The 18,654-nt window shown below is 43.5% G+C and overlaps 1 protein-coding gene across 2 annotated transcripts in view; it reads right to left on the bottom strand.

Moving 5' to 3' along the window:
- LOC135385742 (cytoplasmic polyadenylation element-binding protein 1-like) overlaps nucleotides 1–16,514 on the bottom strand; it is a 20,699-nt gene extending 4,185 nt beyond the window's left edge. The window contains exons 1-7 of one of the 2 annotated variants that reach the window (XM_064615231.1): nucleotides 16,340–16,514; nucleotides 11,300–11,456; nucleotides 10,727–10,756; nucleotides 6,565–6,814; nucleotides 5,303–5,441; nucleotides 2,426–2,627; nucleotides 781–1,311 (exon numbers count right to left, since the gene is read on the bottom strand). In XM_064615231.1, the coding sequence (XP_064471301.1) occupies nucleotides 781–1,311; nucleotides 2,426–2,627; nucleotides 5,303–5,441; nucleotides 6,565–6,814; nucleotides 10,727–10,756; nucleotides 11,300–11,456; nucleotides 16,340–16,351 (1,321 nt within the window). In that variant the 5' untranslated portion in view covers nucleotides 16,352–16,514. Of the gene's footprint in view, nucleotides 1–780; nucleotides 1,312–2,425; nucleotides 2,628–5,302; nucleotides 5,442–6,564; nucleotides 6,815–10,726; nucleotides 10,757–11,299; nucleotides 11,457–16,018; nucleotides 16,256–16,339 lie in introns of those variants that run through there. The other variant, XM_064615232.1, reaches the window with a different exon arrangement.
- Nucleotides 16,515–18,654: the final 2,140 nt, after the last annotated feature.

Genomic DNA, 18,654 nt, shown 5'->3' with positions numbered 1-18,654 from the left:
TTGGAAATAGTGAGGCAGCAGTAATTTTGCATAGAAGTTTTTGTGGTAAAGAACTAATCCGGTAAATAGCTGGAGTCTCCTTTCAATACATGGTCTGCGCAGCACCATGTGAAACTAAGCTTTCAGCAAAATGCATCATCAAAACTGCTTTTGTCACCTGCAGGAGAACTTTGTGGTCTTGAAGGAACTTCACCATAGCCATGAATCATCAGCCATTAAATGAACAGTGCCTCAGTGTGGTGGCAAAAAAAAGAAAAGGAAATTCACTGATTAGATTTACTTCGTAGATTTTTTTGTATTATGGTATGGTCGGGAAATGGCTTGATTTCTCTCAATGTGTGAGCGACTGCAGGTATGAGGAAAGCGTACCTAGGTCATTTCTTATGCAGGGTTGACATCTGCTGTTTTATTCAAACAGTGGTTGCGGATGATCATATTTTTTTATGGGAAACAAACCTTCGCAAATCTGCAATATTAAATTTTTTTTTTCAGGGCTTTTGCGAAAAATAGTGAACTGCCCAAAAATCAGTAAAACATCACTCCCTTCCCCAGCAGGTATATTCACATTCCACAGGCCCTTCAGTATGGTAGGCCAATCCTTCCCGACTATCCACTAGGCGAAGAAAACACGTTGCCTATGCATCAAAGTGGCATAGACCAAACAACACTTTTCCATGTTCGGGCTGAATTTGTAGAGCCAAGCCATGTTAGTATCTGGTGGCAATGAGGGTCCTGACACAAAAATGAATTTACATATATTAAAAACAAAAAGGACCTTACCTATAGGATACTTGTACTTGTCAGTGTCAATGCCAGAGTACAACACCCCACCGAAGAGCTCGTTCATGACGTGAGCCAAGCCTTCCGCATTTAGCATCCCGTGTAGAGCCCCAACAAAGACAGTCTTGCCAGGATCCAAGCGGTGAGATGGGCAGCGCACATAGTTGCTGTCACTCAATGACCACGGTATCACCTGCACTTCTTTGGACCGCATACGCCTTGATGAAATCTTGTAGTACCAGTTGCCCCCATTCTGATAGTCCTGGGTGCATGCCTGAAGCAGGGTCTTCACTTGCTTCTCATTTTCGAAGATCACATACACGTAGCCAGCCTTTGGTGGGAAGCTCAGGTTCTTCTCCTTTGTCGGCCATTGGATCTTAATGTTACCAAATGGAGCAAATGCCTCCACAAGGCCTGGCTCAGAGATATCCCAGGGTACGCCACCGAGAAAAACTTTGCAGGAATAGGACCCACTTCGTAAGCAGCGCTGAGGGAGCGTTCCACTCCAACAGCAGGTCGCCTCAGAAAATGCTGCAATTGAAGAGTTACTTCAGCCATTTCCCAAGAGTGCTACGATACTGAACTAAGGACAAAGCTGAAGTGAGTGAAGCAGATAGTGGTGGTGGGGGAGGGGGTCTGTCCTTGGAGAGGACAGACATCCTCAGTGATGTGGATGGTCCTTTCATGGCAACGGCAAGTCTTCAGTTGGAATGCTACAGTCTCAGTTTCTACATTACGGGCGTCACTAGTAGAAAATATGACAGGTAGAAGGCTAGCTGTAGTTTGCTTTTCTGATGGTTGGCAAGCGAACTGTTCGTGGCTTGCATGGTTCCCACTGAATTTTGGAACAAAAATTCAAGAGTCTCAAGGCACTTTTAAGGATCTGCGGTGGTTATGCAAAACAGTTGATGACGAGGGCTTCAACATTTCGAAAATATTTATATGGTAACTTCATAATTTATATGGTGCAGGAATCACGAGAAAATGCATGGGGGCTGCGCAATAGTGACCTGTTCACAAACATGACTGATGACTCCTGAATGCTAAGGATCATAGGACAGAAAGGAAGGCTGACAACACAGGGCACCATTTATTTCTTTCACTTCTGGTTTCCAATGAGTGTCAAGAACTGGGGTTTTGAAACTGGGGTTAGAAAATTGTAGTTCTGAGTCTGGATAAGCAGAACTTGCACCAACAGCTTCACAAGAATAAGAAAAAGATGCAAAATTCCAGGGTTTTCCAGAGCTTGAAAATGGCATTTTAAAATTCCAGGATATTGAAGGGTTTCAAGGACCAGTAGGAACCATGGGCTTGTCTGCATGCTTCTTTGTGTGTGTGTGCATGTGGGGGGGGGGGGGGTTGGATTAAATTCTTTAGGGGGGGTTCCCTAAGTAAAGTGATAGGACAACCACATAAAACAGCTACAATTTTGAGCAATCTGTTCCCTCCTGATAGTGCATACAGCAAACTGAAGATTACAGGACACTGTGGCTCTGCCTGTTCTTACATACATCAGGTACATATAGATATAGAAAGATATTGAACAGCACAGTGTATACCGACCTATTTTAAGCCGTTACAGTTCGGAGGACTAAATATCAGTGGAACACAGATCACCACATAGTCTTGCAAACAAAAGGCTTACATGCAGCGGACCTGTGCAGCTTGGCTGCCTTTTCAATATTGTCCATGTCACCGTAAGTGGGTCCAAAGCAGCAATTTGAGGGGGACCAGCGCTGATCAGTAAAAAATGGAACAGATGAACTCAGTGGGGAGTCTAGGTCCAGGCGATTGCTGATGGGTGGCAGACATGTTGAGCCAGGGCTTGTTGATAATGACAAGGAATTCTGAAAAGGAATATGTCTCAAAAGCCATTCTGCACAATGAACATTAAATATCCATTACGAAAAATAAGGGGATTGTCTTCATGCATGGCACAGTGTCAAAAGCTTCACCAAGGGTAGCCATTCCATGATTTACAAATTTCCTTTATGAAGAGCAGTTTCAGAGCTGTGCAGTTTCATGAAAGCCTCTTGACCTTAGTTCAAGAACTAAGGAGCTGTGACCCAGAGGTCAACAAAGCAGCATGTGCACATGTGCTAAGAGATAGGAATTTTCCCAGCAAGAACAGGTGAAAAGCAATCTTGTTCGACGAAGGTGGAGCAGTGATGACCTGCAGGGTAGGTCAGTCCAGTCTAGCACCACCATTTGTACTGCTTCAAATAGAGGGCGTGTATACATATATGCATTGCAACTGTGTGCTTGCTGCAGTGCTCAGTCACCGAGTTAACCAAGGCTGAATAGACTTCAGACGAGTGTGTCCGTGGCTTGTACAGTACTGGAACATTCATTAGTGTAATTGTAAGTTTGGATGTATCTGAGGTATGGTACCGAATTTTGTAGAACCAATTTTTTTAGGAACAGATATGGCACTGGAAATTAACCTTCGGCTCGGGCTTGCATGCCACCCAGCAAAAAAAACTTGTAGCACTTATGTCACGCTAGCAACACTATGATCTTTTCATATATACTTTACTATTGTTTTGCTCCCATCTGTGATATCCTGTCTAGCAACCTTCTCATAGCAAAGGACAAAGCTGAACATTCTCACTTCAGAGACAAGAACACAAAGCAGCACGTTTACAAGTATTGCACTGAAGAATTCTATGCAGACAGGAATTGTTTTTCTGCCATTACTGTGAGGTTTGTTTTATGTTTAATGGCACAACATCTAAGGACATAAGCCATTACTGCGGGGAAACAGCACCAAGTACCATCTGATGCTTAACCAGAACTGTATTTCGGATGTGTGGCAAATTTCCTTTGTTTTATAACTTGATGAAGATTGTTTTTGTATACTTCCAGCAGCTTACATGTGCACACACTTGAAGCAGAAAATTGCAGAATTCCCTGACGCAGAAAAAAAGGTCTAGGTCCTAAGTAGCACTGGCCAATTTGCTGCAGTAGTGCCCAAATGCTTCATATATACAGACAGCAGGAAGGGTACGACTTGGCACAAAAGTTCAGAACACTGGGGGTTCTATTACTTTATGGTACAAGAGCAACTTAGGCCAAGTAGTACCAAGACACTGGAACATCGGGGTATCGCATTTCCCCATTGGAGCAACACCCTAGCAGCAAACAGGAGCGGACGCATACTGAGAGATGGATCGGTTAGACTGACCAGTTTTTTTTTTTTTATCTGTTCCTGCTAGCTAATAGGAGGCTGCTTTGAAATACGCCCGTACAGTGTTTAGTAAAATTGTCCCAAGCTGCACAAGCAGTTTAAAGTAGAGCTGGGAAAATAGCAAAATTTTCAATGCGAATAAAATTCGAACATTTCCAATAGTTAATCCTTTCCTTGTCACAGCCATGACCATCAGCAAACAGCTACTACTCATCCACGGCTCCTCTACTTCAGGTTGACATGTGCATTATGTTGCCAGGATGAATTATGCTGGCAGTGAGTCTGAAGATCCAATGCATATTGTCCAGTTATGAAACTAGATCAGCTTGTGAACTATACTGGTATGAATATTTCCCTCTATTGCTGAATACAGTAGTAGCTGCGAATATGTTTTTGGGAGCTGTAGTGTACAATTTAAATTAGGGACTACAATAATATATAGTGTAGATACAAAGTCTCAGGTATGTAGCAGAACTGTGCTTGTGGACTTAGATAGGAATGTATCATGAGCACTACAAGTTGTCGTGCAGGAAAGCAAGCTGCTGTACATGCCGTGAGGCGAGTGAAGTTCTGCGTAATATTTCCCAACACAGAGAAGAGACACTCACTTGATGTGGCACGCACAGGGAGATAGTGCTGAGAACTGTGCTGGGAGAAAGGCTACAAGTTGGTTGCAACCATTTGTGCAATTCTAGCATCTAATGCCTCTTCCATGCCTCTTCCCTTTGCCCAGGGAGTCCATTTTTGGGCTGCATCGTGTCAGTTATTTTTCGCCGATTTGTTTCTTTGCACTCTTCCTTCTCATAAACTGTGAAAGCCGATCTGTGCCACTTGAAATGGTTAACGAGACCAGACGCTGAGCCCGTCTGCGTGCATAGTGTTGCCCCCACATGTTTTACATGTTCTGGCAGTTTTGGAGTAGTCAAAGTACTTCCATATAGCATTCTTCCCCCGGTGGCTCGTGAAGCATACGCTCGTCCTCCATATGAACCACACTGCAGCAGTGGAAGACTTCCGTATCAAACATACCAGCCCACCATGATGAAGATTAAGCCGAAGTGTCCCAATGGAGTGGTGGTGCCGCCGCCGCGTAGTCCAGAACCATTCGAAAATATCGAATAGACAAAATTCGTGGCGAATACCGTTTGAATGGAGTAAACTATTCCATTCATATTGGAAATTTTGCCTATTTGCCCAGCTCTAGTTTAAAGGCTTTACTTTCATATGGTACTGAACCGGGCTTGTTTAAGAGACATTCTTAAAGCGATAAAAGCAGTCCTTCCATTCATAAGCAGTAAAAAATTTACTTTCCCATTCAGCAATGTAAGGACTCACCATCAGATCAGAGATGCTACTTAGTTCTGTGCCACAGCTGATGCCGCTCGTGTCAGATTCTGGAGAGAGACTCCGTGTTTCTTTGAACATGTCACAGCCAAAGTTAAGTCCCCTTTCGACTGTTGGACTGCCCTGGTCACTGGGAAAGAGGAAGGAGAAACAATGATGCAAGGACTGTATGCAAGCAGTACATAATTTTCTTTCCTCAAACATGACCAAGAATTATATTTTCAAGGAAGAAAAAAAAAATTGTAGTTGAGACCCTGGATGAAGCTGTATGTGCGTGCCAAATTGCCTATGCAGATGTCAACATGGCTGTCACGGCACAGTTGCGTTTATCTATCTATAGGTGTGCCAGATTTAGTTTCAGTTTCTGCATAGGAGGCACCCCCAACAGTGCTACACTGCCGTGTTGCATTGGAAATGCACAGAGCGAAGTTGGCATTGGCTAACGTTTTTGTTATGCAGAGTTAGGTTACAATTTTTTTTTTTTCATTGCATAAATGCGTTCTTGTGTGCCGCCGGAACTTTGTACGATGAACAGCAAACGCACTATGTGCGTAAATGTGAGGCTAGTTTTTCTGCACACACCCTGTACAGGCCCCCACAAAAGCTTACGGAACATGCGAATGGTGTATTTTCTCCTCGGTGCGACGCCCTAGCAGCAAACGGAAGCGGGGTTTGTTCACTCGTTCAGAGGGGTGGTGGAGTGCACCAGCAGCGACACAAATTCCAACCACCTTTCTAGCACATTCAAGCCAAATACCAAAACTACCGTGGTGTGTCGATACCAGCGCACTCACTCACCCCTCTGAACGATTAAACAAGCCCATTTCCACTCCCGGTTGGGTGTCGCACAAAGGAGAAAATACACCGCTCAAGTGTTCCGTAAACTTGCCGGGACCTGTACATGGGAAGAATAGCCGTTTCGGCTGGGTTCAGAAAATGATTTGTACGATCAAGATTCTACTGCGAATGCATTATACGATACACAAAAGCATTTTAATTTTATACAACAAAACTGCATGTTCACGGACACCCTGAATCAACACGGGCAATTCTGTTGCATCATTGGTAAGTATATTGCTTTCTTTGCGATGATTGTGCCTGTCGAAGAAGGGAGTAGTGTGTTCTTTCTTGAACACCATTCAAATTGTAGATGCATCAATGTACACATCAACTGTATGGAGCATTTGATCTATGTAATTTTTGCTACCACAAAGAACCACATATTGAACAGCATGGCATGAAGCATTCTATACCTGTAAGACAAGGGAGGCGATGCAGATCTAATAGCCCTATAGCCAGAACATGCACTTGGAGTGCCAGAAATGTTCTGCCTCAAAATTCTGTTGAGGGACATGAGGTCTGTGACCTTGAGGCCACCATAAGATAGCCCAGAAAGCCCTCCCCCGATGCTACCACCATTCTGGCATGGTGGTTGAGAGTAGTACAAGCTGGACATGTTTCCCTGTACAAATCCACTTCTCTGTTGAGAGCAACTGTTGAGTCCTGTAATTAAGAGAATAGAAAATGTGGGAGGTTGAAAGAAATAGTATCACAAACAATGGTAGCTCTAGCAATATCTTCCCCCAAAGACAGCCACCATCTACAACTGGTGCCACCATTCACTCTTTAAATATTGTACTTAAGGTAAATTAACAGAAGCGGAACTGATATTTGCTGTTGGCCAGAGTTTTAAAGAATGAATGGTGGCGTCAGTTGTGGATGGTGCTTACCTGGAGAAGATGCGCCATTTGTGGAGATTCTCTTTGCTGAGAACAGAGCTTGGCCGACAATTTCAGCATCACAAAACTATGGTTTTCACAATTTTCTTAGGCTATAACACAGTTGTAGGGAATATCTTGTAATGGAATAGGGTTTTCTGGAGAAAAAAAAAAACTTCACATTGAGAGTTTGAAACTAATAAAAATTAGGGGTGTGCAAATATTCGAGTTCTCGAATTCGAATATCAAACGCTCGAACTATTCGATTCGCGAATCCAATATTCAATATTCGAATTTTCGAATATTCGACTATTTCACGAATATGAACGACACAACCCGAAAGTGGGCTTCACCTGATGCCTCCGTGCATGAGGTGAAGCTTGCTTTACGAAATTGCCCTGGTTGCAGGACCAACACAGGCGGGACGGTGTTTCGTTTGAGATAACGTTATCCAAAGTTAGTTTTGTAGACATCGTCTGTGGAAGGGGTGGCGACCCTCCCACATGCAGTTTAGCGGTGCCGATGAGGGACTTTGATTTGATGTCTGTGAGGTTGCCTTTAAAAAGTTAGAACTCTCAAATAATGACTACAGCCCACGAACAAGAAGGGTGTCTTAAAGATGTCCTTTACGTCTGAAATTTCAGTAGTGCAACTTCCTATAGCGAGTGCAAAGAAACTAAAGGGTGTTCATGGCAAAGCTGAGGCAGGATGCCAATTCGTTTGTTTCACAAATGGCCTGTGGTTGTCTGAAGCAATTACAGCCTCATCCGTGTAACGTGCTACTGCCTGACATAAAATTTTGAAATTAAGGTAACCACTCCAGTACTCCAGTAAGTGTAGGCTCACCTGGAAAGCAGGAAGCACTCTCATGTAAAATTAAAAGAGTAGGGGCTTTAAACGGAAGAATGGCATGTCTCTTGTGACAGTTAATGCCCGAAATATTGAACTAAAGCCATGTGATACAAAATGGAAACTTTTAGTGGAAAAGTCACATTGTAAATTTTGCAGGAATATTTGATATTCGATTCGGTATTCGAAATTGTCCCCCCCATTCAATGCGATATTGGATTCGACTTAAAATATTCGGATTCGCACACCCCTAATAAAAATTGATCAAAGCGCTTTGAAGTTATGGCACAAGTTCTCCTAGGATCAATAGCGTTGGCCCCATAATTTTCCAATTTTTTTACTGGAAAGCCACTTCTCCTGCAGAACATGGTAAATGGTAGGTGGGACATGCTTTCTGGTGCAAAACAGATGCTCACACATACCATGTTTTTCAGTGTATAACACACATTCTCCATTGTACATATTTGGGATTTTCTGGTGCAAAGATTGTTATACATTGTATAACGTGTCCAACGAGGCAGCGCACATTTACCTGCACAGTCTGGGAATTTCCTTTTTGTGGGGGCACAAAATACAAGACCTTTAGTCTCAAGCCTTCGTTCACCCGTGTGACATAGGCGTAAATTATTCGTTTAGTGCCATGCTCTGGCCGCGCGCCATGCTCTGGCCGCGCGCCATGCTCTGGCCGCGCGCCATGCTCTGGCCGCGCGCCATGCTCTGGCCGCGCGCCATGCTCTGGCCGTGCGCCATGCTCTGGCCGTGCGCCATGTTCAGTGCCAAGAACTAGAGAGGGAAGTACAAAGGGCGGACAGAGGCGATTGGCTTGCCAGGGTGGCAAATTGGGTCCACGAATGGGATGACCCAAGATGTCAGAGCCACCACTGTCGAGAAGGAATGGGAGACAGAGCGGCTACGAATTCTCCAAGGACGCTGACTTTTGTCTGCCTCAAATAAACATTGCATCTGTGATGGATGTAATGAGTACTCAAATTTGACGCACTGGCTTAGATTACTGCGGACACTAGCAGTGATGTAATGTTATGGTGAACTAACAGCGCCAGTATTTTTACCTCACAATGTGTTATACATCAGATTTTTTGCCTAAGTAAACATGGAAAGCCCCTTTCTCTTGGATGAGGGTCAAAGTGCAAGCCAAGCGGTGAAGCAGTGAAAAATAAAACTTCCGGAGGCAGAGGAACAGTCTAGCACGACGAATTCTCCAGCATAGTAACAGGTTTTCCTCCAGGCAGGATCTTTCGCATAAAATTTCTCTAACAGATAGGGGGAAGGTAAAACAGGGAATGTTTATACAATTTCCCGTATTCTTCATGCCCACTGGTTCGAGGAGGCACCTTCTGCAGTCGTTTCTATCTTTCCTTAGTCCAAAAGTTCAGTGAAGGTCAGCCTGGCAATTGTTGCACTTGGCAAATTGTCTAGTCAGAGTTTGTAGCAGTTACTTTTACATTAGTTATGCTCTATCAACCTTGTGTTTAAAGTGCCACTACGGACTAAATCTTCTGTCTTCAGAACCCTACCAAGGTTATATTACTGAAATCTTGTCTCACTTTACATTCCTGCCAAATGTTTCGGCTCTACGTGACGCGAAAGCTAGAGAAATTTAATTTTTATTTTTGAGAACCAACGTCATGTTATGCTCCGACAGAGCGGCCGGCTCTCATATGGCAACGTTGTTGTCCTTCATGTCTTCCAGGGGCTTACTTCTTGTACTCTGTTAACAGAGCCCCACGTGACATATTGTGCGACTGCTCTGACCTTGGAGAAAACAAAGGAAGGAGAAGACTCTTCTCCCATTTTCCCCTCTTTCGATCACCCTCACATGACATCACCACGAGACCCTCCCCGGACGCCAGCGTCGTTGCTAGGAGATGAGTGCCCTCTCCAGAACATGACATCATTGCAGTTTGTGGGCTTACGATTATGTCACTTGCTCTTTGAGTCATCAAAGCTGGTGGAGGCTCAGCAGATCTTCAAAAATTAACAGAAATGCATAGCGTTCGTAAGCAGGATTGAAATTTTCGCGTATAGAGTCCTCGAGGCGCCTTCTTTTCATGGACTAAATAAAATAAACGCCGTTTTCTGAGTCCGGAGTGGCACGATCCAGTACAAAGGAATGAAGTAAAACAACGTTCTTCACACAACCTATGAATTTGTCTGATCAATGCCACATTGCAACTGGGCATAATGAAAAGGTGTGAACAAGGACATCCGGAAAGCATTAGAGAAGCCAACCTGCATGTTAGACTTAGCACCAGCCAGAATATTGTAGGAGGGGACACGGTAGTACGGAATACTGCAGAGCAGTTCCTGATGTAGTTCCTTAGTAGCTTATGAAGTAGGTCTGGTGCATGGGTAACCAGTGTTCAACGACCCTCTCTCTTGTGAGGAACCATTGACACAGTCCTCTGAAAGGCTCCCAGAGCCAATGTTGCTATGCCACATGCAAAGCGAAAGCTACCCTGGGATGTTTCTGGATAAGTGAATTAGAACTCCATTGGTTCTGAAAAACTGTTGCGAGTAATTTAAAGCAGAAATGGTAGCAAGTTAATTCCTGGTGATACAGCAGTTTTCATGGTTAACAGCAATAGATAAGAGATATGTAAAATACTGTAAACACTAAGTTCGTAAATCTGATATGGGGCACATTTTGTTTGCAACGAAGTTTCACAAATTGCTAGCTAACTTTGTGACATGCCTAAGATTGCCTACAAGATCTGTACATAATAAAAGTGGTATCACATGCTTCTACTGCAAAGCAGTTTCAAATGTTTAGCAGTAAGCAGCCCAACCAACTGAACTAGGAAGGAAAAAGTACACCGACTAAACTTACCATTACAGTTAAGGCAGTCTTCAACATTATCTAGGAGAAAACGAACTTGTTAGTCATAATGATTGTATGTCAGGAAAACTGCATAACAGAAGCACAACGGAGACCAAATATGTTAGTGACGTGATTGGGAATAAACACATGACAAGCTACATTAACACCATACAAAAAGCTGTGCTCAAATCAAATGATTGCTGGCATCTGAAAATTTTTTCACCCTTATGTCAGCACAGTGCAAGTTTGCTGAAGCCTACATTCATGAAAGAACCTACCTGCATATTGTAGGGGAGTTACAACATTGCTTGCAAAGTCATTAAAAAAGGTTCCTACACAAACATTTAGAGCTCGTGCTGAGGGTCATATGGGGGCACATGCATCAAGTATTTGTGAAATGCATTTTAGGAATATACTCCAGTGGCGCCAAGCAACAATCACAGAAGGACAGCTTTGAAAAGCTGGTTTGAATACAGAACGCAGAGCCCTTTAATGACAGCTCAAATGAGTGCATGAATGAATTACAGAATGAGAGCAAACAGTGAAAGGAAAATTGAATGTTTTTAAGGCATGTTTACTCACCAGGTTGTCGGCCCTGAGGCCGTCGGTCCACCAGAAAACCAAAGTCACTGGTGTTGTCAAAAATGTTGTTAAAACTTTGATAAACTTTGTTGGAGTTGTGATCACTGAAATATTCCATAACCTCTTCATCCAGTGTGTTGCCAATGTTTCGATGAAGCTGCATGGCAAGAAAACATTTAATGTTGGAGATGAAACATAAGCATATATAAGCATTATGGCATATGAAATATTTTAGTACTGCTAGATAACCACAAACCCAAAATTTTAGCTACTAGTACAAGGAAGGTGGCAGTGGTTCATGATACATTTTTGATGGGTCACAGGGTAGCAGTGTTATGGGAGCACTGCCACGGGAAGAGTTATCACAATGCGGCCTAGATGCATCAATGTGGACTTGGCAATGATTCTCTTGCAGGTAAAGGTCCAAATGGGTTGCACAGTGTACACTGCCCTATTCCGAATATTTAATTATATTTTTAATATTCTGTTGACTAACCATAATGCCCTATGACATAAGACCCATGCACTATCCAAGCTTTAGGTTGTGATTTGCTCCTGGTTTATGGAATAACACATATGCAAACTACGAGCCGAGAATATCGCATGCATTAAGTTTGCCCGGCATGCGACAGGCTGCAGCATAGATACCATAAAGTGCTGTATGACACAGCTGCCATGCTGTTTTGACATTTTTTGTAAAGTACCCTCAAAGTATAAGGTCACACAACCAATTTACATGAGGAATGAAAAGGTAGTCTGCAATGCTATTCAACTGAATAAAGTACCAATTTGGGCCTGTTGGTGGCACATGATAAAATCGCTAAAACCAGTGCTAGACCAGCGTCCAAACGTCTAAAACCAGCGTCCGTCCTGTTTCGTTCTTAGTTTTTAGCGATTTTATCAAGCTATTGAACTGTTCAGTCACGGAATATCTGTTCATATTCTATTTAACATATGCAGGCATAATGCAACATGTGCCTTGCAAGTATGTACAGTCACTAATGTTCATTTTTTTTACAGCCAAGCCACTTCGAAAGTAGTTTGATTTGATTTGCGATTTTCTGGTGCAAAGATATCTGGGATCATGCTGCGCCGTACTAATTCCGAAAGTAGTTACAGAAATGCAAGGAATTACAGAACTGAAAGCAGTCAGATATAAAGAGGTATTGTTCTATACATCACCATAACAGACTACCAATAGAACTAGCAATTTTTACAGAAGTTGGAACAAATGTTGAAAGTAAAAATGTTTTCTTGTTCTTAGGCACAACTGGGGGTTAAGGACCGTGAATGGTTAGCAGTTGTAACATGCAATTAGGTTATTGATGTAGCATACATGAAATGTGTGTTACAGCTGTGTGTTTTGAAGTGGCGTAGCCAGACCTCCAAGATAGAGGGGGCTCGATACATAAAAAAAAAAAATCTGCTTCCTCCGTTGATCCTGGGTACGCCCACAAACTCATGCTTGCGCACACAGCGAGATGAGGGATGAAAATACAGAATATTTGAATGTTTAATAATGAGTTTATATATGGGGTGTCATGAGCTGTGAGGCCGCCTCACGAGGTTTGAAGAGTTTGTGATCACTAAAAAACAAGCAACAAGGAAACCGTGGGGCATGTCCAATAGCTTTCGCTAGTACAGGCTCATGCCCGGCGGGGTAAACGGAACAGAAAAACAGGTTAGATAAATAATGCAACAAACAGTTACATTCATGGGTCCAAATAGGCTGATGTGTCATCGTAGCATGTTGGAAAGGTAAGGTAACATCGTAGCAGGTTGGTAAGGTAAGGTAACATCGTAGCAGGTTGGTAAGGTAAGGTAACATCGTAGCATGTTGCGGAATGACTGGCTGCTTTTAACCTCAAGAGGCATAGAGTTCCAGAGTCGCGGCCCAAAACACACTGTCAATCTCGTACCATACACATTTTTTGGCCGATATAACAAAAAGTCATTCGACATGACGCTTCGGTTAGCTCTTGGACATTTTTGAAATATGTCGTTATTGAAAGGAACGTTATTCTTTACAACTGACTCTACAAGTATAGCGCAACGCTCACGAATAAGGTCAGGCAGTGGGAGAATATTCAAAGAATTAAAAAGCTCAATACAGGAAGTTCTGCTGCCAGAACAAGTAATTAATCTTATAGCTTTCTTCTGAAGCCTGAACAGATGATCCAGATATGTTGGGAATGAAGTACCCCAAGAAGCGGCACAATTAAATAACACTGCAAAAATGAGGTACAATTGACGCAAAACATGTAGTGGAAAATATCGACGGGCAAGGAATAAAATGTGACAAGACTTGGAAATATTCTTAGCAACTTTATCAATGTGTGGTTTCCACGTGAGAGGAGAATCTAAGGTCGCACCGAGGTAATTAATAACCTGTACTTGTTCAATGACATTGTTATGAATTGAGATGCTCATTTTGTCATATTTGACAGAAGGCTTGCAGAAGAGAAGAAACTGTCTTAGACGGATTCAACATCAGACGGTTAATAGCAAACCGATGAGCAATCTTGTTTGCCTCATGGGACACGGTCGGCGCAATTTCGGAAGCATCTGGAGAGCTGAAGAGGAAACACGTGTCATCTGCAAACATGAAAGTCGAAAGCCTGTCGGAAGCCGATGGAAGATCGTTCACATAAATCGGAAATAAAACAGGACCCAAGACAGAACCTTGGGGTAGACCCGCACATACGGGCAAAGACTAACGATGCCCCATCGATCTGACTAAACATTCTACGAGATGACAAGTAATTCTTCAGCAGATTCCAGGTATGTCCACGAAAACCATAATAGAGCTTTTGCAGCAAAATATGATCGACAGTATTAAAGTAGCTCGAAAAGCTCATAGTTTCAAAAGTATTCAACTATACTGGTTAGACAGACACCGGTAACTGCAATAACTTTTGCGATCGTCCCGCTGCAACCCCCCCCATACATATATATATATTACTTTTTCTCCTCGGATTTGCACGATTTGCGTGGGTCAGCCCCACGGCTACGCCACTGGTGTATTGCAAACATAGCCCAATGTAAGTAGGGTGGCACCACTGTGTAGGGACCATTTTAGACCTTTTAAGTTGACCCATGATAAAAAGAAATACGAAGAGCAGCACAACCAGCTGATTACTCGTGTAGCTGCCTCCTGCTATCTTGCACGCAAAATGCTATCGCCTGGCCAAAAATTGCTGGCATCACCGTCAGAGATACAATGAAAACACGAAAAAGAAAGCTTGGATGCTTGTCTATTCCCGAGATTATCTCTACAGAATTTGAAGATTGGCTAGTTGCGGCATATTGAGGAGGAGGAGGAGCGCAAAACAAACTCAAAAAGTGTGCTCGTCTTCCATTTTGTACTATTACTCCATTATGTCTAGTTTGGACCAACACTTCATCCAATTTTATTTTGGTTTTTCTATTACCACTTCCCAATTTGCAAAAGCGCAAACAATTAATATCCGAGTCAAACGGCTTTGGAAGGTCTTTGAAGGGCACCAGCCAGTTTCAAACATCACAGCACAGAAGGCAAACAGCCACTCATTGCCGCGGATTGTAATGTGGGTATAAATTTTTCTGCCCATTAGTGCTCTATGGTTTTGTGCTGCTAACACTATGGAAAAAATAGCATTACAAAACATTGTGGTGTCACACTTCTAGCATACATATTCCAGAGTTGTGAAGGGAGGAAAAAATATCACCGACTTAATCAGACAAGACAATTTAATCAGGAGTTTTCAAAATAACAGAACTTGTACTGGAAATATTTGGAGTCTGAGATTGAGCAGTCTGACAGATATTAGCCTGATGAACAGTACTATCTTTTACAAAATGCAGCAATAAGGAAATAAACCAATACCACCACAAAGCATGGTTCTCCCATTCTCTAAAGGACACTCACATGGTAGATCTCACCTCATAGATTTCTAAGAAAAAAAGACACTAAACAAGATATTTCACATGTGTGGACGCAGCGTAGTTTTTTTTTTTTTTCTCTCTCTTTTTTATTAGAATGCGTGTCTTACTAAATCGCTAGGCGCCCCAGATGAGCTCAGAGATAACTCAGACTGTGTAGCTAAATGAATATTGGAGGCATCCTCTATTAGCTTCAAAGCATTCTAGCTTATTGAAAATAAATTGCAGCAGAGTGCGTGCCCCATTTTGCAACAGAAAAAGGATTAAATGACGGTGAACCACAATGTTCGACTCGATGCCGTGCCATTTAAACCTCGCCTCATAGGATAGGGCGACGTCTCATACCGCTAAGTTCACACTGTCCCCAATTTTACCCCAAAAAAGCAAAGCTCTTAGTGCACCAGTTATCGAGTAAGCAGCCTACAGACACATGCGAGCTTCAAAGCGTGCGAACGCCTCCAAAATTTCGGCCCACCCCCGTTCGTTGCCGCACACAAAGAAGGTAAAGCCAAAGAACTATTACACTGTGATGCTTTACGGTGAGAGCTTTGTCGACTCATGCGTCACACTGAGCAAAAGCAGTTTACTCATTACCAGTTGAAGCGCATAAAACCCAAACGCAGTAAAACGGATGTTCGTCGTTCCATTTTACGATACGTTCTGCGCTCAGGTTACATAAAGGATGCAGGCTACGAGAGACGTTAGCACACAATTCCTCCACTATAAGAACGCTAATAATAGCGGCACACTACCTGTTCGAACGGTATACGACGAATGAAGTGAAAAGGAATACCTCACCATTAAAACTGTTCTCCAGTAACACGTGGCAGAGATAAAAGGCCCTTATTTTCACCTATTCGCACAGCAGCGAATGCATATAGTATTATTTAAATCAACAGCATGGGTAAAAACTATGTCCACGACGTAAAACAATGTACTACTCCTTCCGAGTAGAATTAAAAGACACACGAGTTACACCGGGCCGCCCCGTTCAGTGAGGAGGGAGGTTATCGAACCACGTGCTTCGGCGGCATAAACAGTTCGAGCAGCTGAGACTTCCGTTTCCGTCGAAAGACAGCCACGCCGCACTTGCCGTACAGATAAATATATAGTACTCACGGGAAAAGACATGCTGAGGTGCTGAAGGAATCAAAACATACACCTAAATGCAGAATGTCGTTTTGTGGAAACCTCGCCAAGACCACATATGACTGCGATTGCCCGCTCACACGTTCCCAGACAGACTGCGCACAACAAGCTCTGCCAAGCCTAGCAGACAGCTTTTATCATGATGAAAGCTTTTATCAGCAAGTTGGTGGCTAGGGGACAATATTCGCCAATCACTGGTTGCATGTGCTTTATCTCCCGTACGAAAGGTGCGAAGAAAGCGAGCGAGGATGTTCCCGAAACAGCGTATGTTTACGTCCCAAAAATCACGTGGCTGATAAAATAGCACAAATGCAGACAAGTTGCCAGATAACATGAATGACGAAAAAGCTTAATGTGACATTGGGACACACTGAAAGAGGCAGCAGTTTATAATGGCTACAAGCAATGGTTTATCCAGAAACTCAAGCATGGAGGGGTGTATGGAGGGGTGTGTGTGTGTGTGTGGGGGGGGTCATAATTATAGTTACATCATTGCAGCTTAACATATCATTACCGACATGTGTCTAAAGCTGAAATCGCAAGGGCACCCCCTGTAGGGAGTACACAGGTGAAAAAGTTGGGGGGGGGGGGTGTCACTGAACATTCTTTTTTTTTTGGGGGGGGGGTTAGGGGGGTCTGGATAAATCACTGGCTACAAACACAATACATGTATAATACACAACTGACAAAAATGCGCGTTTCTCTGACCTCGCAGAAAGTTTGCCACAGATTTTGATTTGATTTGATCTGACTTTACTGGCGCAAGGATAACGGAGATCATGCTGCACCAAGTTAGCCAAAGAAAGATAATTCTTCTTTCACGTAAACGTTCAAACTATGAAATAAGGTAAAAAGCCGGGCAGTTCGGTAACTCATATAAAAACGTGTTATATTCCCTCGCATTGGGGTTTTTATCATTTTTATCTGTTTAAACTATTGTTGCAAAAGAGAAATCCGCAGTGTTCTCCGTGCGCCGATGTGAAGTTGGCGTTCCGGAACCAGTACCAGAGTCTCCAAGATAATGAATAAAACGATGAGATGACGAATAAATGATAAAATCTGATGTCCTGCTTTCGTTCCTAACAACTACAAACTCAGAGGGGAGAATAAAGAAAGACAAAGTAGGAAGCCAATTTCGCTTATAGAAAGTCTGCAAAAATTGTCAGGGTGAGTACAAGCGTAACGCGAAGACCTGGTGCGCAGGAGAGTTTTCAAATCTCACGAGTCAGATGGTGATGTGGTGAAAGGGCTGGCCGTTGTCGGCCTCACTGAGGTGGGCAACGTCACGACTAACGCCCTGGAGGAATGTGCGTCCTGGGCCGACTTCTAAGAGAACCGTGCCGACATATGTCTGAAAGCGTCTGAGGAAAACCCAGGAAAAACCCCAGACTGTACAGCCGGCACCGGTACTCGGCCAGCACGCTAACCAATGAGTCACGCGAGTTGGTCGCGAGTCAGAAAGCCTCTTAGTAGCGTGACCATGCGGGGTAGTTTGTTATAGTCGATATACATATGATATCCAGGACACTGCAAGTGTGCAGTGTTCTGTCCTATCTTCTACGTTGTCCGTGTGTTCTTGGCTGCATCAACAAGTATATATACAGAAAGTCTCTTCCCTCGTCTGCCAGTCGACGACATCCCCCCCCCCCCCCAATAGTAAGGGAGACGCTTTCTTTTTCCTTTCTTTATTTTATTCAGTTGTATTTACCGATGCGTGTCTCGTGCTTGACATCGAGCAGTCGACCGGTCGCCTTGCGCCGCTGTAGCCATAGCTGTAGCAGACGTTTCTCGACACCCAATAAAAGTGCTCAGATGAGCTGACGTCACAGCAACCCCCCCCACCCCACCAAAATATCGTTCAGAAAGGCCACAAAAGCAGCAGATATGGGCATCGCACCTCCCCTACGAGCCCCCCCCCCCCCCCCACACACACACACACAAACACACCACCACCACCGCGGGAGGCGAAAATCCTGGGTGTATCCCTGGTCACACACGCCAGAAGGTACTGGAAGAATTCGTCGACGCTGCACGCATTCTTGTAAACGAATTTTCTAATTTTCTAACCAGTTTTGCGCGTTTGCTGCGGTAGTGGAAGTACGAAATACTAAGATACATAAGATACATGATATTGGAAACAAACAAACAAACGGGGAAGGTTCGGGAAATTTGTTTAATTTTGTCCCTGCGTGAGTGTTGCTATGGCAGTGACTGTGCGGCAGCTGCTATGGGGACTAAAAGAAACGTCACAGAAGCGGCATCTTTCGAGCTTACAGGAAATAAAG

The sequence above is a fragment of the Ornithodoros turicata genome, chromosome 2 (assembly GCF_037126465.1).
Source record: "Ornithodoros turicata isolate Travis chromosome 2, ASM3712646v1, whole genome shotgun sequence".
NCBI lineage: Eukaryota > Metazoa > Arthropoda > Arachnida > Ixodida > Argasidae > Ornithodoros > Ornithodoros turicata.
This window is presented reverse-complemented; position numbering and strand designations above follow the sequence as displayed.